General features: G+C 40.0%; 1 protein-coding gene across 2 annotated transcripts in view; it reads right to left on the bottom strand.

Moving 5' to 3' along the window:
* LOC136632357 (carcinoembryonic antigen-related cell adhesion molecule 1-like) overlaps window positions 1–24,686 on the bottom strand; it is a 61,227-nt gene that overhangs the window by 5,352 nt on the left and 31,189 nt on the right. The window contains exons 8-12 of one of the 2 annotated variants that reach the window (XM_066607165.1): window positions 20,109–20,225; window positions 16,016–16,040; window positions 9,817–9,842; window positions 3,501–3,539; window positions 1,570–1,613 (exon numbers count right to left, since the gene is read on the bottom strand). In XM_066607165.1, the coding sequence (XP_066463262.1) occupies window positions 1,570–1,613; window positions 3,501–3,539; window positions 9,817–9,842; window positions 16,016–16,040; window positions 20,109–20,225 (251 nt within the window). The remainder of the gene's footprint in view (window positions 1–1,569; window positions 1,614–3,500; window positions 3,540–9,816; window positions 9,843–16,015; window positions 16,041–20,108; window positions 20,226–24,686) is intronic. The other variant, XR_010793155.1, reaches the window with a different exon arrangement.

Below are 24,686 nucleotides of genomic sequence, written 5' to 3'. Positions count from 1 at the left end.
TATATGGACTGCATTTTCAAGCCGCGGCACTTCTGCGATGACCCTATCTGTTCTGCACAGGTGCGCCAGCGGCACATCCGCAGTACAGAAGAAGATGATTTCTGACAGGTACCCAGGGTCGCTGGCAGCGGGCCTGGGAGGATTCTGTGCGGGATTCCCCACACAGAATCTGTGCGTGCCCATGTGCATGAGGCCTCACTCCCTTTCTCTTCCAGCCACAAGTCTGGATTTTCTAGGCATTCTCCTACCTAGGTATGAGCCATTCCGCCACTCGTACGCAATGTTAATTGCGTATGGGTGGCGGAACTCGCGCATCTATTGATTTCTATGGAAGCCATCCGTGCAGAATCCGCGCTAAAATACAGCATGCTGCGATTTTTCTTCCACTCATGGAATACACGATTTGTACCTGTGAGTGTGAAGAAAAATTCGAAAAACATGCCTTTCAATGCCTGCGTTTCACCGTGGATTTTCTGTGCGGACAACGACTGTGGAATCCGCAATCCAGACTCGTTCATGTGAGACCTTCTTACACTGAATGTACTGACTCATTTTCGGGAAGAGTATAATAGGTTTTACAAACTATAAGTAAGATTTGTGCGCAGGTTCAAAACATACACAGATGCTTAAAAGGAAGCTTTATCGTTCCACTCATGTATAGAGCTGGCTGGTTGCCACTGACATATGCTGAGTTCTATTTTATTAGGAGCCTCTGTTGTGAAGTCCCTTATTTGCTGACAGAGCCTTGTGTGGTGCAGAGTGCTAACACAACAGAAATGCAGTCCTAAGCTCTCGCTCATGACCTGAAGGTTGCGGGTTCAATCCTTCCTCAAGGTTGACACTCAGCCTTCTGTGGTCAGTAAAATGAGTACTCAGCTTACTCAAAAGCGCTGTGGAATAAGTTGTCGCTATACAAATAACAAGATTTATGTTTAATTAACAGTAAGAATATCCCTGCATGCAGAGCTATTTTTCCAATCAAAGCAATGAAAACATAGAGGTTTGCTGGTAATTGCACACGCCTCAGCGCAACATATTTGCACCCTGAACAAGGCTTTTTTGCGCAGCTGCTGATGTATTTTGCTGTACTATTTGCACACACAAGTGCTGCACAATTGCGTGTGCGAAAAAAGCATGCTACCTCTGGTCCATCCATTGACATGGTTTGTTAGTCTAGTGAGTTCCAGATGTGTTCTTTTTCCAGCGGCATTATGCAGTTTTTGACGCATCTGCTTGCGTATTGCACGGACATTTGCGTACCCCCCATAAACTTCCATGGGGTGCGTAAATGTGCACAAAAGTAGAGCATCTTGTGTTTTGTTTCCATGCGTGCAACTGCAAGGTACAATATCACCTCCGATCACCTCTAGTGCTTGTTTAGTTGGGGTGGATGTGCATGTTTATTTCTAGGGTTGTAGAGGAGTAGCTGACATGCGGTTTCTTTCTATATACAATATATGTCTATTAAAATTGACTATTGACAGCGTTAAAGTGTGGGAAGTCCAATTTAATAACAATAATAATCATCATCTTATTTCTTAAATTAAACTCTATAGAACAAATAATTACCTTAGTGTCGCTGGGGTTGGTTGTTAGTGTTGTTTCTGCTGTACCTAGGAGACAATGAAGAATGGGATTTTTTTCCTTCAAAATTATGGTATTTTTAAGAATAAACCCATGAGTCTTTTTCTGTAGGAAGTTGTCCATTAGGCTGCTTTTTACATCTGTGTCGGGGGTTCGCTTTCTGGTTACCGTTAACTATAATGGGGTCCATTTGGTTTCCGCTCAAGTGCCCGTCATTTATCGGAAGAAAAGGTGATGCATGCTATTTCTTTCGGTAATTTGCACCAGATCTGTGGTGGAACCTCCCAAGAGAAGACTAATTCTACTTAACCGCTTATTGGGTGACTACTAATGCTATTACAGTTGTTACCTGTCTATCCAGAGAACTGTAGTGGCATATAAATACAGTATATATAGTTAGACAGAGATACACTGAATGTAACATCTGGATTCATCTGACCAGGAGAGGTTTTCCCACAGCTCAATGATCCAATTTCTGCCCTTTTTTGCTCACTTGAGTCTTGCTTTTTCTGTTTCTCATAGGCCGTAATGACGCTGGAACTTATTGTCTGCTGTTATAGCCCATCAATGCGGAGGAATGACGAGTAGTACATTCGGATACATGAGTTGGGTCACCAGCTTAGTGTTCAGCTGCAATTTGCTTGCCTCTAACATCTTTTGACAAGTTGCTTACATACACAAGATCTGTTTTCTCAGGATAATTATTCCCAGTCACTCCATTCTCTGTATACCCTCCAAACCCTTGGATGAGAAAACCCCACCAGGTTGACAATTTTTGGAATACAGGCCCAGTCTAGTGTAGCAACGATGACCAGGCTCATTCGAAGTCACTCATATGACTCAGTTTGTATATTCTAATGTGGATTCAAACTGAAACTAATCCACAGAAAACGGAGGACCCTTTTACACTGAACGATCATCATTCAGTGTATCGCTGGATCATGAGAAACTGAATGCATGTGTGACCTCCGCTTCATTCATGTGGGGACCTTCAGGACCCCAATTCTCAGGATAAGTTGGGTTCTCAGCAGCTGAACCCTCGCAGATCATAAAGATCTTACTGATACCTCAAATGCTGTAGATAGGGGATAACTTTATAAGTTGGCACAACTCCTTGTGTGAGTTGTATGACTGCTTTTGACAATCATCTAGTCAATTGTGTGAGCATCACACATGAATTGACATCACGATACTCACATTTAACCCTTTCCAATCCACTGTCTGACGTCTAAAGACATTCTGATTGAAAGCTGTACAGCTTCCGATGTTGGAAAATGTCTAGCAGGATATTCTTACTGTATCTTACTGCCCGCTCTATTGTCGGGGGCCTCTCCAGCATATCCAATACTGCAGTACTGGCTCTAGCCTGCAGGTGGCGCCACTGTATAATGGCGAAAAAAAGAGAAAACTCCCAAGAAAAACCTGAATCCAAAACTGGATTGCAAAGGGTTAAAGGAGTTGTTTAGTTTATACAGCCTATATCCAAATACTTGATTAAGGATTTCTTAGCTAATAGAAGGAGAGGGTCTCCATTTACGGACTCTTACTATGGAAGATCCAGCATGTTTGCACATTATACAGATGGGTTGTTGATTTCACTAGCGGACGAGTATTGCTACATTTCCCCTCTGGTAGTGCTAAAGGGGAACTGAACACTTCTTGCCAGGTTCCACCATTGTACCGCTGATCTATATGGGTTCCAGCAGCAGGACATCAAAAAGCATTTGTGCACTGAGGACAATCTCATTTAAATCCTACTATACTCTCAGTCTGCCTTTTGATATGTGGATAATGGGTGTTCTACTATAATTCCTCTGTAGTTATAACTGTATAGCCCAATTCACGTTAATAAACAGCTCCAGTATAATCCTCATATTTGAATAACTGAGTCTAGTTCAATATGCCTTTAAGCTTACCTCCATTTGCTTTTTTGACCTCTGCATATACTACGGTATCTGTAGAACAAACGCATGTGATTAAAAGCAACAGTAAAAACAACAGATACTTCCTTGTAGAACCAGCAAATACTGAGTAGGAGGCATAAAACACATTACCCGTGGGAGAAGACAACTGACATCTTACACATGACCTTATCAGTGACTTATAAGTGAAAACAATCATCTCAAGTTTTGTTTTAAGCCAACTGTAACTATTGACTTAAAGGGGTTGTCAGAATGCTATACAATTTTTTGAAGATAGATACAAATCTGTTAAAACAATAAAAGTAGTGGTAGTAACTTGCCTTCTTCCCCAGTGCTGCAGCCCCGTGGTCCTCCGGGTCTTTGGCTGCAAAGGTCAGGAGTTAGCCATTCTAAAACGATCAGAAGCCACGGCGGTCAGGTTCTTCTGGCATCACGGATCCCAGCATCTAAGTGGTGATGCCAGTAGAACGGTATGTGACCACTGCGGACTGTGGTTGGCTGCAGCAGTCAGGTGGCAGTTGTTCCAAAACAGAGACCACCAGGACTGCAGGGTTGCAGCTCTGAATTGCCAGGGAAGAGTAGCAAAGTTTAACTTGACACTTAATGCATTAGATATACTGTGGCACAGAACTTTATTTGTAATAAAAGCTCTTCACGGCTTTTGTGGTGTGAAAATAGGATAACTAGTTGGTAAGTGTTGGGATAAACTTTGTTACATCTGAATGTGAAAAGGAGACCAAAGAGGTGTCTGTCCTAGATATTCTGCGCTATGGTGCCATCCTGGTTTTGTCCTGGTTTCTGTCCCCATACAGTCTTTTTCATGGAAAATAGAAACCAGGACAGAACCAGGATGGCACCATAGCGGAGAATATCTAGGACAGACACCTCTTTGGTCTCTTTTTCACATACAGATGTAACAAAGTTTATCCCAACACTTGCTGCAACAAGTTATCCTATTTTGACACAACAAAATCCACAAAAAGTTAATATAACCCCTTAGGCCTCATGTCCATGGGGAAAATAAGAATTAAAATCTGCAGCGTTTTTCCCGCACGCGGATCCGTGCCCCATAGGAATGCATTGACCACCGGCGGGTAGATAAATACCCGCGGATGATAAATAAAAAATTTCTGGAGCATGAAAAAAAATGGACATGCTCCATTTTAGTGCGGATCACGCATGCGGGAGCTCATAGAGCACATAGCTCAATTGATCTCCTGCATGAAAAATAAAAGACAATTACAGTGCATCCGCACTGCATCCGCAGCCCAAATCCGCGTTACAAATCCGCAGCGGATCTAATTTTCCCCGTGGACATGAGGCCTTAGTGACCGGACTTTTTTGCTTTTTTCCATTTTTTGTTTTTTCCTACTCCCTTTTAAAAAATCGTAGCTCCTTTATTTATCCATCGACGTCGCTGTATGAGGGCTTGTTTTTTGCGGGATGAGTTGTATTTTTCAATGGCACTATTTATTGTACCATATAATGTACTGAAAAACTTTTTAAAAATTCTTAGCGGAGAGAAATGGAAAAAAAACGACATTCCACCATCTTTCGGTGCGTCCTGTTTCTACGACGCACAAACTGCAACAAAAACGACCTGATATTTTTATTGTATGGGTCTGTATGATTACTACGATACCAAACTTATATAGTTTTTTTTTTGCTGTAGTACTTGTATTTTTTTTTAAGGATATTAAATTTTTTTCAATTATTTTCTGCGGTCATTTTGTGCGTGCGATAACTTGAGCAAGGGCTCATTTTTTGCGGGATGTCCTGTAGTTTCCGCTAGTGTCAATTTGGAATACATACGACTTTTTGATCACTTTTTATTGCGTTTTTTCTGGGAGACAGGGTAACTAAAAAAATGCATTACTGGCGTTCTTTATTTTTTTTTTCGGACGACGTTCACCGTGCAGAAAAAATAATGCACTACTTTGATAGATCGGACTTTTACGGACGCGGCGATATCAAATACATATTTTTATTTTATGATTTAGATTTTTTAATAATTGATATGGCAAAAGGGGGGTGATTTAAACTTTTATAACTTTTTTTTTTTTTTACAATTTAAAAAACTTTATTGATCTTTTTTTTTACTTTACTTTGAAGTCCCCCTGGGGGACTTTAACATGCGATGCTTTGATCGCTCCTGCATACTGCTTTTTTACAGGCAGTCTATGAAGCCACCCTGTGTGGATGGCTTGATAGGCAGTCTGCTAAGGCAGCCCTGGGGCCATTCATTAGGCTCCCGGCTGCCATGATACCTCCACGGATCCCCCGATCTCACCGCGGGGGGGCCGTGCGGGACCCCCAAACAGCGTTCGGGGGTTTTAAATGCCGCTGTCAGAATTGACAGCGGCATTTAAAGGGTTAATAGCCACGAACGGCCGAGCGCAGCTATTGCCCGCGGGTGTCAGCTGTAATAAACAGCTAACGCCCGTGCTGTATGGAGGGAGATAGCGGCGCTACCTCCCTCCATACACGTCCTGCAGCTGCAGGACGTAAAAACACTATGGCCCGGTCGTTAAGGGGATAAAGACAAATAAAGTTATGTGCCACAGTATATCAAATGCATTGTGTCAAGTTAGACTTTACTACATCAGTAGATTCCATCCCTGTCAGCTTATTACCCTGGATAGAAAGGCGCCATGCTCTGCACTTTTCTATCCACTATAAAAGACTGACAGAGTGAGATGAAGACTGAAGAACTTGTATCTCTGTCTCATAGTTTGCCTCCTATGATTTCATTCAGTAGTGAATTAGAACTGCCATCCTAATTTTCATCCCCATGCAGTTCTCTGTCTAGAATATGTAAATCAAGATGGAACCTGTGCTGGAGAGGAGACATGTAATCTGAAAAGAGCCTTAGACCAAATATATATTTGTATATTCAAATAACAGTATAATAACCAAAATCAAAACAATATAACAAACACAACTAATAGCAGCAATATCTGAGACCTAATATTGGGAAAGTTTTAGATAATCAAGTACAGCTCCATTTTGTATGGTGACATTCTTTTTTATGGTATCTCCTCCATTCCCATTTCACCCAATCATAGCATCTGAATGCACTGCCGCTGGCGGCCTGGATTATAGAAAGGGCAGAACTAGCTGATCTATGCAGTTTCCATAACCTTCATAGAATTGGATGGGAGTTATGAAAACAACATAGAATGAGTTCAACTCTTTCCGTAATCCGACTCACCTCAGGTAGCAGAGGTGAGCCGGGGCAGGGATGGAAAAGGGAGGGGACTATTTTTAAGATAGTTGCTGGCCCCAGAGGTGAGACCCACTTCTATCAGACCTTTATGATAAACTCTGTGGACATGCCATCGATGTCGTAGATGGGAATACCCATTTAGGGAATTATTTTCATAGTTTTTGGGGTCATATGAGACTAAAGAACAAAACGCAGGTCAATTATAATGACTTATAATGTTCTCCCACAGCAGGTCCCTTAGGCTTCACAATGCTGCTCTGATTGCCTTTTAACATCAACCGTTTTCTCTCCTCTCAGTGTTGCGGTGCAACGTGCTGCAATACTGAATGCTTGCCAGCCAATGTTCCCTCTAAGCCGTGGGAGCTGCTGAGCAGGGTCATTAGGGAGCTGGGCAAACTTCCATCAAAGGTGGATGATCTAAAAACAAACATCTGACAAAGACAAACTAGCATAGTAAAGAGTGAGCATAAACCACATATTCTTCAGTAGTGAGCCAGCAGATGACCCAGCATTCCTTCCTTTCATCTTCAGAACATTGCAACCAACTTATACTTTTACGAAGACAGACAATACTGCTGACACCATTAGTACTTCATACTGCCACAGTGCCACCATTAGTGCCCCATAAAATAGCAAACAGTGCTGTCATCACTGTGCCCCACAAATTTGCCAACCACAGTGTTACCAAGTGAACACACAGAAAATTGGGGCTTCTTACCTCTGTGGTAGGAGATGAGTGCAGCGGGCAATTCCAATGTAGAGACCAGCAACATGAGGAAGAGGGGACCAAGCAAAGCCAATCTATCTTGTATACTTCTCCTCGTGTCAGAGAAACAGTGCAAGAGTACAGACCTCTAGGTGGCAGCACGGCACATTAGAAGAGCATAGCCACCGATTGGCTGTGACCAGTAAACATCTAATGGTCATGGCTTAGACCTGAGGAATAGTTTGCAGATTGTGTGGATCCATGCTGATCCTCACCTCCTCCTACTGCAAGTTGGCAGCCAGAGGAGTATGCATCCTGATGCCCAGTGACTGTGGTAAGGTCTGAAAGCAATAGGACAGCCGCGTTGCTGCCACACTTCCTACATGGGACAGGATTTGCCGTAACAGGAGCTTGAAGTGCAGTAGCAGCATGGCTCCCCCACTCTTCCCAATGGGAGTAAAGCCAGAACCCGCATTTCTTCACCTATCCGCTGATGACAACTTCTGGCCCTGGACAGCAGGCTGGATGATCAGCTGATGGACAGGGGTCCCAAGCGGCAGACCCCAATCCATCAACTATTGTTGACCTATCCAGCTGAAACAAGCCCAGACAGCCCCTTAAGGTTTCATAATAACTTTACATGTGCTATGTCCACTAATAATAACCTATAGTGGAGAGAGGACACTGCTTTTATGCACCTGGGATATAAGGCAGCGAGAAGTCCCACAATATTGGACAGACTAGATTTCAGCTCCCTCAGCAGCAGGTAACATTACTACCAATTAACCAAAAGGTTGCACTATGATAATTGTGATTCCTAAGATCCATACGGAGCTCAAACCTAATACAGATAATCCATTTATATATAAACATAGTAAATAAATCAAGGTCATTTACTGTACATATTTGGTTACAAGTAATGTAGCTTTGACAGGGCGCTCACATTCTAAATCATGCCTTAGTAGCTCTGTATACACAGCCAGTACTGTACGGCTTTCCATCAAAGACATCTTGATAAGGTATTATAAATTGTGTATTATAAAGTTAAACGATAAGTCAAATGGCACCTCCAGGGAAAATATTCTTATCTTACTGCATATGAGATAACTGAAAATCATTGAATGTAACTAGATGTAATAGGTTACCCAGCAATGCTGCATTTACAACTTATTGGTGCCTGTCTCATCATGATCCTGGGCAGTCCCACACGTTCCAAAGCAAAGACATGAATCAGTAAGCACAGTACAATTGAAGAACAAATCTCCGTGTTATTTCTGCTTCCACGCCTTATAGATAAGGTTGATAGATTAAGTATACTTGTGCTGTTACTAATTAATGTGTAGCTCCATTTCTGCTGAGAGTAAGAACTGACTACAAACTGACACACAGCTTGGAAAAGTAATTTATAGCTAAGGAGCATCTGAGATATCTAAAGATGTGTTCCAATCTCAGACATTTAAGGATAGGCCACAAATATCTGGTAGATGCGGGTCCCATCTCTGGGACCTGCACCTATGTTACGAATGGGGATCCCGCCAACCCATTTCCCCCACTTGATGAGTTGGCTGCAAGCTACAAGAATGGGGGCTGTATTAATTCTTTGCCTGGATACATTGGCTGGAAGCCACCACATCAAGCAGAACAGGAGCCAGAGGATCCCCATTCTTGACATATGTGGAACCCACTATGCAGACATTTTAGATTTATCTTATGAATATGTCGTAACTATCTGAGATGGGAATACCCAATTAAAGAGAAATCTAAAACGTAGAGAAATTATGTACAGATGTGTCCTTCCTTAACTTGTCTCTGAACGCAGCATATCTTGATTTATATGGCATAAAACTGAAAAAAAAAATATCTGAGCCATGCTATCCATTGGACACCCGCCACCCCTAGGTTTCCCTATAAAAAATATATTTAAAGTATGCATTTTTTTACTGGATGGCATAATATTGTATGGAATTGGGCTCATGACAAATTGTATTTAATGCAATTTACAAACTTTTAGGTGGATACATCTGTATGTAACTCAGGACAAAACGTTAACATATAGCCTGAGCCAAATAGGCAACACCTATACCCCGCAACATTTCCAAAAAGGCTTACTTACCTGAGTACAGTACACTCCAGGAATCCCTCACTTCCCTCTATCAGTGCTGTTCATTTGTCATGACTTTATATTTGACGATAGTGAGGGCTCCAAAATGGAGACATTCAGGTAATTAAAACTTTGGGGAGGTGTAGAATTGAGGAGTTGGCTAAAGACTGAATTTTCCTTATTTCGTGAATTTAAATTTAAATCTACAACATATTAGAAGGTTAACAGTTGATATTTACAAGTACAGATATATGCAGTAATTGTACTTAAACTTTACCTGTTCCGGTGTCAGAATTGTTCAATCTGGGGAAAAAAGAAATGTCAGTCAGGTGTACAATATATCTACAATACTAAAGGTTATATCTACTAAGATGATTACTAAATGTCTAATATTGAACAATTAGTAAGTATTATTTTGTATGATCAAGGAATACATAGTGTTTATCTGTAATAACTATAACTGACTATACAATGATGTAAGCTATATCTGGTCGTAAGGCATACTCATCAAGAATGTAGCAAATAGAACATTACACATTCTATCAATGTTGCAGACCAGAACATTATATAATTTAAGGTACTAAAAGGGGTGTTTGGTGGTAATCTTATGTCTTTGGATTACTGAAATTATACTTTCAATTAAGAACGTTTTGACTCATCAATGTTGTTAATCATGAAAGGATTTGGGACCAATTTGGGGACTGTCTGCAACCCAATTTTAAAAAACTTGATGTGAATAATCAGTTCTCTTCCATTGTTTTCTTCTCTCGTACTCAGTGTACAGGTGGAATGGTAGGTGGGATATGGGAGATAAAATAAAGCAAACATTAGGCGGACTCAACAGGACTATCGGTGCAAAAGTTACTCTTTTCATAGTAGCATAATATAAGACAGAGGCTATCCTGAGCTTTCAGGTAATTAAATAGCATCAGATCTGAAATGTACTTGGCTCTTGGAGTCTGCTTATTTCATTTCTTGACTTTCAGTGGTTTCGATCAGCACACAGGAACCCATTGGAATTGGATATGGGCAGGGGTAGGTGTAATTTGACAAAGCACCCACAAATCAATTCGCGTCTGAAGGTCCACTTAGTGTTTCCCATTAGGAGAGGTGGAATTTGTCTAGGGGCATGATCATAGATCCCAGAGACAATGTTGATGAATCTGTTCCACTCAGCTGCCCAACCAACATGCTTGGTTTCTATGAAGGGGTAAATATAAATCTGAATGCTGGTCATACAACTGTGACACAGCTAGATTTTGCAAAAAGTATTTGATACTGTATCACACAACAGTTTAATACGGAAGCTACAGATGCAGGGACTAGGGGACAATATAAACCGGGGATAAAAAAAGAGAAGGACTTCTGAATGCAAGTAACATAAAACAGCACTACTCAATGTCAAGCTGCAGCTACAAAAGCAAATAAGTCAAAATTATTAAATATAAAGGAAGGCATCTTTTATAATAAAAGGTTAGAAAAATCTGACTTGTCTAGCTTGGAAAAATATGTCATAGGCAGAGTTCACATCAATGTCCGGCATTCAGTTCTTGCATAGAGACAGAAAACCAGAATACTGGATCTGTCCTCTGACAGAAACAAACAGCTCCACGTGGACCCCACTGACTATAATGGGGTCCATCCGGCTTCCATCCCGTTCTCTGATATTTTACCAGACAAAATAACTCATCATGTTAGTTGTCTGCTATTCTGTCATAGTTTGTCTGGTATTCTGTGCCTGAAGTCTTTGGCTCAGATGTGAACATAGCCTTAGAGGTATTCTCATTAACATGTATAAATATACTGATCCCTTAAAACCAATGACAGGTGAAGTAAATAAGATTGATTATCTCATGACTATGGCAAATCTCATGGGATGATATGTACAAGACAAATGAACAGTTAGCTTTTGAAGTTGATGTGTTGCGAGCAGAAAAAAATAGGAAAGTATGAGGAGTTGAGCGATTTTGAAATAGGCCAAAATGTGATGCCTAGATAATTGAGAGCATTTTCAAAATGGCCAGCTTCCATTGGCTTTAAAATTGGAGCATGCTGTGATTTTTCCTCCACTTGCGGAAACCGCAATTGTGGAGGAAAAAAATTGATTTCCCATAGCATGCTATGGGCGGTATTTGTTGCAGATCCATGGTGCGGATGCCTGCTGTGGATTCCTCTGAAAATATCCGTCAGTGTGCAGGAGGCCTAAGGCACCTGACCACAGTTCAGAATTACAAATTACAAAAAAAAATGAAAATCTAAAAAAAAAAAAAAAAATTAAAAGAGAAGAAATATTGCAAATATCTGAGAGACTGTAAAGTTTTATAAGACGTGAAACAATAGCCAGTTTTGTGTAAACAAACTATAGTGATATTTCAGAATCTGACATCTCCAAGGTTGATGAAAATTCCTTCAGAGGTCAACCTAACTCTAAGAGAAAAATTAAGAATATAAAACACATGTAACTACAGGCTCTTCTATGGAGCATACTAGTAAAAATAATAAAGTTCAAGGATGGGGGATTGCGAGAGTTTCCTTAGTGACACCACTTATTTCAAACTTCTCACAATCCTCTCAATTATCATCTGTACCTCAATGACTAGAACCCATTTTAACCTTGAAAATTCATCAAATATACCAATGATTGCAGTAGATCATTCAGTAAAACCAATGATACTACCAGTTCTCACAAATACACCAATATCCCTTACACCTTAACGCCGTCCTTTTTCTAGGTACATCTTATATCCAATTGTGCAAGAGGGAAAAACCTGGCCACAGTCAGAAATAAATAAACATGTGGATTGTGGGATTGTGATACTTTAACTGAAGATGCTATTCAAAATTGTAATCTCTTGATCTTCTTTACCCTAAGTGATACCCGATTATCCGTCCTGAAAAAAAGTCTTTCACTCCGACACTGGTATTCCATTACCTTGGGTGGGTAAAGGACATTAATCTCTTTGGTAGAAAGCTGGCATTGCATAAATGCCATTTCAGCAAAGGAAGAAAGCAACCAGGTCCAACCCTGAATGACCAGGAAGTCTTAAGCCTCCGGAAAGAATTATTGGAGAAGACTGGGACTGGACCAAGAGATGTGGGTTCCCTTTACATCATTTAAAAATATACCTCCAACTGAACAATATACTAATACTGGTGTTTTCACCAAATTAGTCACAGAAGAAATCAAAATAATTAGACCTAATAAGAGTTTGATACACTTAAATATGACTAGGAAAGACCCAACCCCATTATTACTACCTTCTACGTCCTTCCTAAAATCGACAAGAAAACTTTACCTATTCCAGGGAGACCAATTGTTTTAAGTAATAATAACCTCATTCAGAATGCAAGCACCTCCATATGAGGATTTATTTCTTGGGTGGGGGGAGTTTATATGTGTCTCTGAAAAATACGAGTGGTTCACTGAACACATTCTCTTCTGGGGCGGGTACATGGAGGATATCCCGATCCTGCGGGATGGTGATAAAGCCTTGTTCTAAAGTTTTGTACTGATACTTAACTCTAACAATATAGGGGTGAAATTTACACGAGTAACAAACTAAAACCCTCAATTTCTTGTCCATCTTCCTGGATGACCAAGGCCAAATTCAGACTGAAATACATGGCAAGACAACAGCCACCAATAGCTCTTTACTTTGGGAAAGTTGTCTCACCCTTCCCTGAAAAAGAAAATTCCTCTTGGATAGTACCACAGAGCCAAATGCAATTGTTTGAAAGAGAGACCTCATTTCAGAAGGAATGTAATCTCCTATATAGGACGTTTGAGAACAAGAGGATACCCTTGCATGACTTCAGAAAATAAAGGAAACCTGCCATATGCGCACAGCACAATTAATTAAGTTATGGTGCTGTGGGGACGTGACAGGTTCCCTTTACGTGCTTTCACACAAGCTTGGCAATTGTGCCAGAATGCCTCTGGCATTTGGCATTTTTCTTTATGATTAGCTAATGCCCTGGGCTCCGCTTGGGTCTGTTTTTATTTGCTTCCAGCTTATTGGTAGAGGACCATTCCAACAATAACAGATTGCCCAAACTGTATAACCTTTTTAAGTTGTGAGCATAGACAGGAGTGGTAGGTATATATTTTGATGAACTTACCTGTACTAAACCCATTTTAGAACTACGGTACGTCCCAAAATATTCAGCTGTCTGATTCAAAATCCCCATTAGACAATGAACAATATACAGATCATGCTGCTGAAGGCAATTTCTCATAGACTGCAGTATGTTGCTCTGCATGAGTGCTTGTGGGCCCACTCAATCCAACTGATGAGCAGGCAATGTGCATTATTCTGTTTTAGAACATTAATTCTTAAAATAATTGGTAGAATTAATGATTCATGCACCGAATAATATTATTGTAATAGATTGCTATAGATAAGTCGGTAAACTATTCTTTAAAACAAGGTATTACTGTAATTTCATTAGTAATTCTGATAATGGATATTAAAACTCCAATGAGCTCATGCACTGGGTTAACACTCTTTCTATGTAACAAATAGACTTTATTAGTCTCCATAAGGGCTGGTCACACTTGCTATGTTTCTTGAGCAACAAAAATTGCATATGTTCCTATATTTGCATACATATCACCTTTATTTTTTTTAAATTAGAGATTAATTTGATATATTGTTACCTGTTATCAACTATTCCAGGCTGGGCAATAATCAACACTTTAAGGACACAGTTAGGGAAAGGGAAAGGCGAGTCATGTGTCCTGGGTGTTGAACGCCAGAGAAGTTGCCAACAAGCTATCCTTTCCTGACCGGAGTATAGAGATACAGGCTGTCAAACTGAACATTAGCCCAGGAAGAAACATTTATATTCATATGTTTGACTGATATTAGTAGATTTCTTGAGAAATGTTCTTTTATAAGCTCTATTCTTTAGGTTTAATAGCCTTTTACAAGGTTTCTTAGAAATGGAGGAAGTAAATAAACTATGGGCTTAAGATCACCACTGTTTAATGTTTCCACACATGACATTGAGAAACCATGACTAATATAAAATATAGACAGCTTCTCAAAAAGGGGTAAGATACTGGCACCTGGAACCCCACAATAAACCAGAATTACTGGTTTAAAATGAGTTTCCAGCATTGGCATTTGCATCGTGCTATAATTCTTCTGTTCTAATTTTAACCCTTTCCAATCCAATTTGCATCCTGGTTTTTCTAGGGGGCTTACTCTTTTTCTGCTGTTATACAATGGCGCTATATGCTGGCTAAAGCCAGTACTGCATGAAGTGACACATAGGGTAGGCTCAGACAGCAGAGAGGCTGGCAATATGCAGTAAGAGAACCTTGACGGACGTCTTCCAACATCGGAGCTGTACAGCCTTAAATCATAATGTCGTCAGAGGTCAGACAGTGGATTGGAAAGGGTTAAAAGACATTGTCTCACATGTATCAAAAGTGGCATAATTTGACCAAAATTTGGCTAATTTATTGATGTGCACTGAATAATCACTTCATTATAGACACACATCTAGTAGCACCTTGGACCTCCTTTGGCCTGGAGAACTGCAGCGATTTGTTGTGGCATAGATTCCGCTAGGTGATAAAATTGTTCAGCAGGAGTATTTGCTCATGCAGCCATGATAGCTTCTTGTAGTTGTCACACACTAGATGGAAGTACTGACAAGAGTTCATTATCTCATGCTGGTTGTGCCAAATTCAGATCCTCCCTCCTCAGCATGGTTTAACAGAAATATCAATGCATCTGACCAGGTGATGTCTTTCCACAGATCTGTCTTACAATTTTTGTGCTCACCGGAGTCTTACCTTTCTGTTTTTTCTTGGACAGTAATGGTACTGGACCTAGCTTTCTGCTGTTATAGCCCTTTCTTGCTACAGAACGATGAGTTGTGTATTTGGACATGTTAGTTAGAACACCAGTGTTTCATTCAGCTACAATTTGTTTGACTGTGCACCAACTGTTAGAACAATTCTTTACATCCTCTTTTGACCACTTTAGTTGTTGTTGAGTTGTTTACATCCACAGTTACTTAAGAAATAAGTAACACGACAGATAAGGCTCTATTTTGGAGCAAGTTGCTCCTATAAAAGGTGCACATACAGTAAATGTGGGTCAAAATGTAAAAAAAAAGCATTTAATACAATGTTTGATGCCCAAGTTTATGCAAAACAATTCTGTTTTAATAATGGAAACTTTAGTATCCTATTCAAATGGGAACGACAACTTAAAGAAACAGTGTGTCTCATTTAGAAAGCCTGGTACAGATAACAGGTGACAGTGCTTCCCATAGCAGACAGTAAGACTGGTTTGTCTGGAAGCAGAGCCCATATAGTTAATGAAGGTGAGTATTTTTTCAGCATTAACATCAATCAATACCAAAAGTACGAAAAAAAGAGACTCAGCAACGATAAAAAAAACACATGCAAGTGTGACACAGCCCTTACGTAAGTTGAGTCTATTTGTACATACAAGACTTACCTTGAGCTGTCACCATGTGTTTTTTCTGCAGGATATAGAAAGGGGTTAAGTAAGTAAAAGATGCAAGAATTTAGAATTTATAGAACAACCCCAAATGCAATACCAAACCAAGCTCCGGCATTAAAAATACTGCAATGTTAGTGCAACATGTACAGTTAGGAACACCAGCCTGCTGTGCCCAAGACAGAAGTTCAGCATATATATTACAAATGTATACATGTTAGGGCTCATTCACATTAGGGCTTTTGGGTTACCATTTTCCTGCAAATGGCACCAAGTGCCTGAATGGAATTGTTATGATAAAAATTAATGGATCCTATTGACTATAATGGGGGCTGTTCAGTTTACAGCATTTTACAGGGCAAAATAGTGCACAATATTGTGCTGTTCTGTCCCCTTTTTTTGCCAAAAAGAACCTCTGATGCTGATATGAATGAGCCCTAAGTGGGAGAGGCTTCCTTGGAGTATAGATTGATGGCCGTAGGATCAGCACAGTAGGAAGGCCATTCATTTGAATGGGGCTGAACTGCAGTGTTAGGCACAGCTACATTCATTGGTGGTAATCAGAAGTTTGACAATATTAGTAAAAAGTAGATTAGTTAGTTAAGTAAGTAGGAAGACAGAATACCAATAAAAGAAAAGCTGCCTGAAAATCTGACTACTAACCTCCATTATCACCTTGATTATATGAATCTATATCAGATATTGAAAATGGTTTAATTGATCATAATGGTAAGCGTTGTTCTCAACCAATGGTAACAATAACTGCTCTAGGGGAACTGTACTATTACTGAACACTGAATAGCCGTCTGTGTAATACATTAGCAGTTTGAGTCTGCCAGAGTCTTATAGGGTGGGTCTTCATCTAGACTCATAGCTGGGAGCTCTCATATAGCTCTGTTGTATTGCTGGAGGTCTAGATAAGGCATTACAGTACAGGTGTCAATACACATTAGATGTATAGCAGCCAAACCTGCTGACATCCATGGGTTCAGAGGATCATCTAATGTGTATGGAAGCCTTCCAACTCTCCCAATTGTAGATGTCGGAGAGAAAAGAATCAAACAGTTGAATGTCAACTGCCCAATCTTTATTATTGCAGAGATACGTCATTGCCAGAGGTGTCTGACAGCGGCTTTTCCCCCTCTCCATGCTCAAAACACATGCATGCTTGGCTGAGTTAAGTGTATTATTGTATGGCGGGATAGGATAGCCATGGGCCGAACAATTCTGTTTTGTAGACAGCTATCTAATGTGTATGGCCACCCAAACACTGTACACACCAATAAGACTTTCTATGCATCTCTTCTGTAATTGTCCTAGTCTTTGAAGCATTGGCTGTACTCCATTACCTAGAAACTGTATAAGTCAAAGTGAAGTTCTTGAAAATAAAGCATAAATAAGTACAATATTTAACAAAAAATAGAAAACACATTATTTGTCTCCTACAAACCTATGTCCAAAGTATGAAACTAAAATTTAAATGACATCATCCTCTGTCCTCTTGATACGCAAATAGTCAAGGCATTAAAAGTTACAAATATTGCTCATAGTAGACTTGTTAAATTGGTTAAAATGTAAGTTCTATACATTGAGTAGGTCATAAAAAGCCATTTATATGCGACAGACTGACAAAGCAAACACAGATTATATTAAAAGAGTTGTACTTCATTTATGAATCAGGCAACACAAATGTGAAAATTCAAACTGAATCTCACATAGTCATTAGAGAGTTCTCCAGATTCCCTAATAAATATTTTTGGGTTGTGCTGCAGTGCTTAGTGGCAATGCAGATGTTAGGAGGGTATTCTGGGACTCAAACATTGATGGCCCTTCCCCACGACTGCCACCAATCAACAGATGAAGGGGTCATGGTGCTCCACTTAACTTCACATTCTGTAAAATACTGTATTGCAAATATACATCAGCTTTACAGAGCAGGGATATGTGAAAAAGTCTGGCCTCTTGTAGTTTTAAAGAAGTGTAAATTAGTACTGCTTTTTGTCAATCAGGGACCAAAATAAGTGCACCTCATGCAATTCCTTAAGAACAGTGCTATTGTTTCTTACAAGCCAAAGATATGGTGCAGTACTTCACAAGACCCCTGATGAATGGGGTTGAGAAGACTTGTCATCAGGTTAGGCCTTCTATTTCTCCCCTATTTTGTTGTTATCGGGACATCTTCAAGCTGCCTTAATATTCAGAAATATATAAATCTAGATGTAGATTATATAAAAGAACCAAAGATAAACTTTTGCTTACTGTCAATCAACAGTATTTTCTCCAGGAACACAATGGATAATTTTCTTCTGATCTCTTGATCCATTCATCCAGGATTTTAGCTACAAGGTTAAACCAGGATCTAAAGCTATCCTCTATCCACCAGATAGGGGATAACTTCATAAATTGGTGGTGGTCCAACCACTATGATCCTTATATGCACCGAACGTGCATCCTCAGGATTAGTGGGACCCCCACTGATCATAACATTATCCCATATCCTGTGGTTAACGGATAACTTTAAGCAGTATTATACCATATGCCAAAAACAATAAACCGCAAAGTGGGCCCTTCAACTATAACTTTTATTATTATATACTAAAAACGATCACACTATATAAATTTTAAAATTCCATATCGACCACTGTTGACAGTATGGACGGGGTGCGACAAATATTTGCCTGCATATATCAATCAATAATGACAGCTATAAGGAAGCCAAAACCTGCCCTATAAAGTACAAGGCATATAATTAGTCGGGCCCATTGTTGAAAGCTCTACAGTCAGTTGCGGACCAAGTGGGATGCCAACACTCCCTACTTAGTCAGCTTATACTGACCCAGGTCACCAATAAATTGAGCAGCTGAATGAGGCACTGTGGTAAGCTGAACTAATATTGTAGAGCTTTCACCAATGAGCCTGAGTAATTAAATGCAGCCTTGTATTTTGTAGGTTTTGTCTCCTTATACTTTTCCTTATTGGTCTGTGGACACATGCAGGCAAATGTTTGTCACACCCCAACCATATTGTCAATAGTGGTTGATATGGAATTTTAAAATATATGTAGTGTGATCTTTTTCAGTATATAAAAATAAAAGTTATATTTTAAGGATCCACCTTAGGGTTTATTGTCTCTGGACATGGTATCATACTGGTTAAAGTTTAACCCAAGTGGGTCTTGAGCCCGCTATTTTTGAGAAGGGATAACATTAGACTTTGATATAACCAATTTAAGGGGTGGGGATTAAAATGGTTTTACAAGAAAAAACTATTGGTGACCTATCTCCAGGATATAAATAGTTGGGCGGCTGGGGTCTGCTGCTCGGGACCCTAGCCAATCAGCCAATTGGGTGCCTGCTGCCAGTGCCAGAGCACACAGGTGTATGGAGCAGAAGCTGCTGCTCCGACCCCTGTGTAGGTGCCAGTGCTTAGAACTACCGGTGCAGATCTCATTGATTTGAATAAGACCCCAGCCTGCAATTACAAGAGTTAGTTACTACACAGGGATTGAAGCAGCAGCTTCTGCTCTGTATCTCTGTGTGTTGCGGTGCTGATAGCAGACGCAAATCAGCTGATCGTGCAGGGTCTCGAGCATCAGACCCTAGCCAATAAACTATTGATGACCTATCTGGAAAATGGGTCATCAATAGTATTTTCCTGGAAAACCCCTTAATGGGTCCTGGTCTCCTATTTCACACAGAGCAAAGAGGAGAGGCTCCTGCTGCAGTGAGTGGTCTTACAGCCAGAGATAAGATAGTGAGGAGGAGTGGGGAACACAGCGGATCACCTGGGACACTAGAGAAGAGTTCCTTATACATCACAGTTTTGATTGCAATATGAGTCAGAGTAGAATCATAGGGAAAGAAGATATTGAGGGAGAAATCGCTGGGATTTTTTTCCTTATTCATTTAGTGTTTCTTTAAAATTCTCACTTGCTATATAAGAAATAATTTATCAACATTATTACCTTTACCACTATATACAGTATAAATTCAAACTATATGTAAATGAAGTACATCTCTTATGTGGATGAACAAAACATACATTCAGTTCACACAGACAAAAAGAGACAGAAGTTACATAGAAAACATACTTTTTCTCAAAATGAAGTAAACAATGATTCCAATGAGGGTCAGCCCAGCAAGAACACCAATGACGATACCAGCGATTGCACCACCACTAAGTCCCTTTCCATTGGGGGGAGGATTTGCTGTAAAATTACAGAAGAAATCATCAAGTTGGTTCAAACTGTTATGTTGACAAACTGCACTGTTAGAATAACTTACTCAATACAGTAAAATGATGGCAATTCTCATGTATTATGAGAAATATTCCAGCAATTTCATCAATGTTTCAACCCGTTTTCGCAAATGGGCATACTATTACCAGCCAATTTTGGCTAACAAGCCAAAATAGGATCTAACAGTACACCCTGGTGATTGTGACAGAACAAATTCCGAGCTATGATTGACAGCCAGGATCAGAGACGTCCCTGACCTTAGCTATTCAACCATTTAGATGCCACAGACAATAGAGGCCATTGTATCCAAGGAGCTTGACAAATGGAGGTTGCTTTCCCTTTAAGTTCATTGGTGCCCTCATGATTAATTTGAAAATGCCTCTATCAGGCAAAAGTAATGGGTCTAACAAATTCTTATCCGCTAGGTAGAAGAGAAAACAAGAGGATCTGCTATCTTGGACCTAATTCTTACCAACAGGGAGGAAATGGTTGAGGAAGTACGGGTGGCTGGGACCTTAGGAGACAGTGATCATGCTATCCTTAAATTTTGGATAATAAGGGAAGGAAGAATTGTGGAGACTCGGGCTTCAAGGTAGGATTTCAAAAAAACAGATTTTGAATTGACTCAGAAAGAGGATATGAAAGATCCAAGGACAAAAATATCCAAGAAGGATGGGAAATGTATCAAAATGAGATTCTCAAAGAAAAATTGTTAACCATTCCTAAAAGAAGGAAGAATAGGAAGCATTTAACAAGACCAAGATAGATGAACCCAGAACTTAAATACAACGAACGAGAAGATGTTTATCAAATGGGAATATCTAAAGAAGAATATAATACAGTCTGCAGAAACTGTAGGGCAAGTGTCAGAATGCCTAAAGCTAATAATGAATTGAGGCTTGCAAGACAGGCCAAAAGCAATAAAAAAAGAATTGTGGGGATATTTCAAAAGCAAAAGGAAAAATCAAAGATGCTATAGGATGTTTACAGGATGTTTACAGGTGAATTGGTTAAGAATGATGTTGAGAAGGACGAACATTTAAATTCCTATTTTGTATCTGTCTTCTCTCAGAAAGTAAATGCAACATGAATGGATCTTCCTGTCCTATTGGGGGAATAAAAGAATGCAGACTATCTATAAGCAGAGAGATGGTGAGAGAACACTTAACTAACTTAAATTAATTCAAGTCTCCAGGTCCAGATGAATTGCAGCCTAGAGTACTGAAGGAAGCAGCGGAGGTAATTTCTGAACCACTTGCCGTAATCTTTAAAAATTCCTGGAGAACAGGAGAAGTCCCAGAAGATTAAGAAGGGCAAATGTTGTCCTTATCTTCAAATAAAATGAAGAAGATGGACTCAGGAAACTACAAGCCTGTGAGCCTGACTTCTATACCAGGAAAGTTCTTTGAACAAATTATTGAACAACATAAACAAATTATTGAATGAGAATGGAGTAATTAACCAGAGCCTACATGAGTTTGTAACAAACAACTCATCCCAGATTAATCACATTTCCTTTTATGATAGAATCACTGACTGGGTTGATCAGGTAAATTCAGTAGATATAGTATATCTTGACTTCAGCAAAGAATTTGACAAAGTATCTCATACCATCTTTTCTGACAAAAATGACCAAATATGGGAACAACAAGGCAACTGCTAGGTGGATTTACAACTGGCTCATTGATCGTTTTGAAAGAGTGGTTATAAATGGCAGCACATTCAATTTGAAGAATGTCTTAAGTGGGGAACCACAAGGCTCTGTCCTGGGCCCAATGTTGTTCAACATTTCCATAAATTAACTAGAGGTGGAAATTGAGGGGAAACTGATCACACAAAGCTAGGAGAGAGAGCTAACACTAGAGAAGGTAGAGAGCTTTAAAAATATCTAAACAAGCTGGAACAGTGGGTTGTGCCTAATAGATTGGTATTTAGCAAGGAGAAATGTAAAGTCCTGTATTTGGACAAGAAAAAGGAAAAAAACGCATACAGTATGGGAGGGGGAGGAATTGAGCTAAGCAGCAGCATATGTGAAAAAAGCTTAGATAAACTAATAAATCATAGACTGAACATGAATAAACAGTGTGATGCAACAGTAAAAAAGGCAAACACACTTCTGGGATGTATTAAGAGAAGCATCTTAAGAGTCTAGATCACGAGAGGTAATTATCCCCCTCTACTCTTCCTTAGTCAGACCTCATCTCAAATACTGTGTCTAGTTTTGGTCACCCCACTTAAAAAAAAGACATTGAAAAACTTGAGTAAGTTTAGAGAAGAGCTACCAATATGGTGAGCGGTCTGCAAACCATGACCTACGAGGAACAGTTAAAGGATATGGGAGTTTTTAGCTTACAAAAAAGAAGGGTGAGAGGAGACTTAATAGCGGTCTACAAATATCTGAAGGGCTGTCACAGTGCAGAGGGATCAGCCCTATTCTCATTTGCGCAAGGAAAGACTAGAAGCAATGGGATGAAACTGAAAGGGAGGAGACAGAGATTAGATATTAGAAAAAACTTTATAACAGTGAATGTCAATAATGAGTGGAACAGGTTACCACAGGAGGTATTGAGTTGTCCTTCAAAATAAGTCTTCAAACAGAGACTAGATACACATGTATCTGGGATGATTTAGTGAATCCTGCATTGCGCAGAGAGGTTGGACAGATCACTACAACAGAAGCCACCCATTCCTTCAACTGCAGGGAGGAAGAGTTTAAATGGAGTGGTGGTCAATCATGCAATGTCCATGGGGTGAGATAAACAACTGGGTGCTCTGCTTGACAGTCTTCATCAATCCCATAGAGTTTGGAGTAGCTCTGCACATGATAGTACACCACTAACTTTTTATTACTGCTGTCATGTAGTAAAGAGGAACAGGAAACTAAGGACTCCAGTTATAGTGCTCTGTATATGGCAAGGTCCCTAGTTATCACTTATCCTTATATTAGTTTTATATATAACAACAGTTGGTAAAAATAAGCATTTGGTGTGGTGTATATACAATAAGGGAGGATTTCATAGCTAAATGAAAAGTAAGCGATGTCTTCTGCAATCCTGGATATAAAGGAACACTAAACCAAGAATGAATAATAAAACTACCGTACACAGGAAATAATCTTGTCTACATTGTTAGTCTACAGGATTTTCTGTATGTTTCTAAAAGATCGTACGAAAAACACAGGAATTAGCTTCCTTCGGACCCATTTACAGTTGGCAAATGATTAAGAGAGTAGGGCTTGGGTCAAGGGGACAGGACTTAGTGCGCTTTTACACTGAGCGATTTATCGTTCGTATGAGAAAGCGATGACAGATATCACTCATGCTGCCTGTTTATACAGGCAGATAAATTGTTCACTCGTTCGATCGCAAATCATTCAGTAGTTCACATTTACTGTACCAGTGAATGAGAATGACTAAATTTAAAAAAAAAACAAAAAAAAACAAAACGGTATTTAAACCAAACAATTAGTGAATGAGTGAACGATAATTTTCATGAAATGAACAATAAGCAAATCAATTATCATTCATCGTTCAAGTGTTGGCTGTGTTTATACTGAACGATATAATATAAGTTCAAAAGATCCAGCAATTTTTTTTGAACGATCCGTGTAAAAGTGCCCTTATCCCTTTAGTGTCGGTCCTTTTGCCTTTTTACGTCCTAGCTAAGTGGGCTTTTATCCTAGAGGATGTAAAAATATGCATCTTCTGAGGATTAAAGCCACGAGGGCTATGGACATGACAGCTCCATGCTTTGGGTGCCCAGAGGTAGCTGAGAACATAGAGCAGTCATCCCGGGCCGCGGGGAGTGTCATCCCTCCCTCCCCCCGGGCAATGCGATCGGCGCTATCCAATGGATAGCGCCGATCGCAATAAAGTCAATAAAAAGTTTTTAAAAAGTTAAGGATTCAGTTGCCCTGATGGATCTATTGGTGCGGCTGAAAATACTCCCCCTTCCCCCGGTCCTCCATGATAACCCACAGTGATTGGGACCTGACGCAGGCTTCTGCGCATGCGCTGAAGTGGTGCGCATGTGCAGAAGGCCAGAGAGCCCGGCAAATTTAAAATCTGTCTGCACCCAGCTGTCAAAGATAGCCGAGTGCAGGCAGATGTGACCGGGGACTGCTGTATGCGCTTCCTAGTCATGTGATCACTGTTATCCACTGGATAACAGTGATCATGTAAAGTTAAAAAAAGTAAAAATAAAAAGTTTAAAAAGTTAAAGTTTCATCTCCCATTACGAATCATATCCGTGAGGGGAGATGAAATTACACAAATAAGGTCCTCGGATTTGTCCCACAATGGGATCTTTACCCGTGGACCTTACCCCGGCTTTTGTGCATGCACCTGTCAGCAAAATGGCGGACGCATGCGCAAAAGTCAAAGATTGACCATTAAATTTAAAGTCTCCCTGCTACTGGCTGCTAAAGGCTGC

This window comes from Eleutherodactylus coqui, chromosome 6 (assembly GCF_035609145.1).
Source record: "Eleutherodactylus coqui strain aEleCoq1 chromosome 6, aEleCoq1.hap1, whole genome shotgun sequence".
NCBI lineage: Eukaryota > Metazoa > Chordata > Amphibia > Anura > Eleutherodactylidae > Eleutherodactylus > Eleutherodactylus coqui.
The sequence above is the reverse complement of the archived record's forward strand: the minus strand, read 5'-3'. Positions and strand labels throughout refer to the sequence as shown.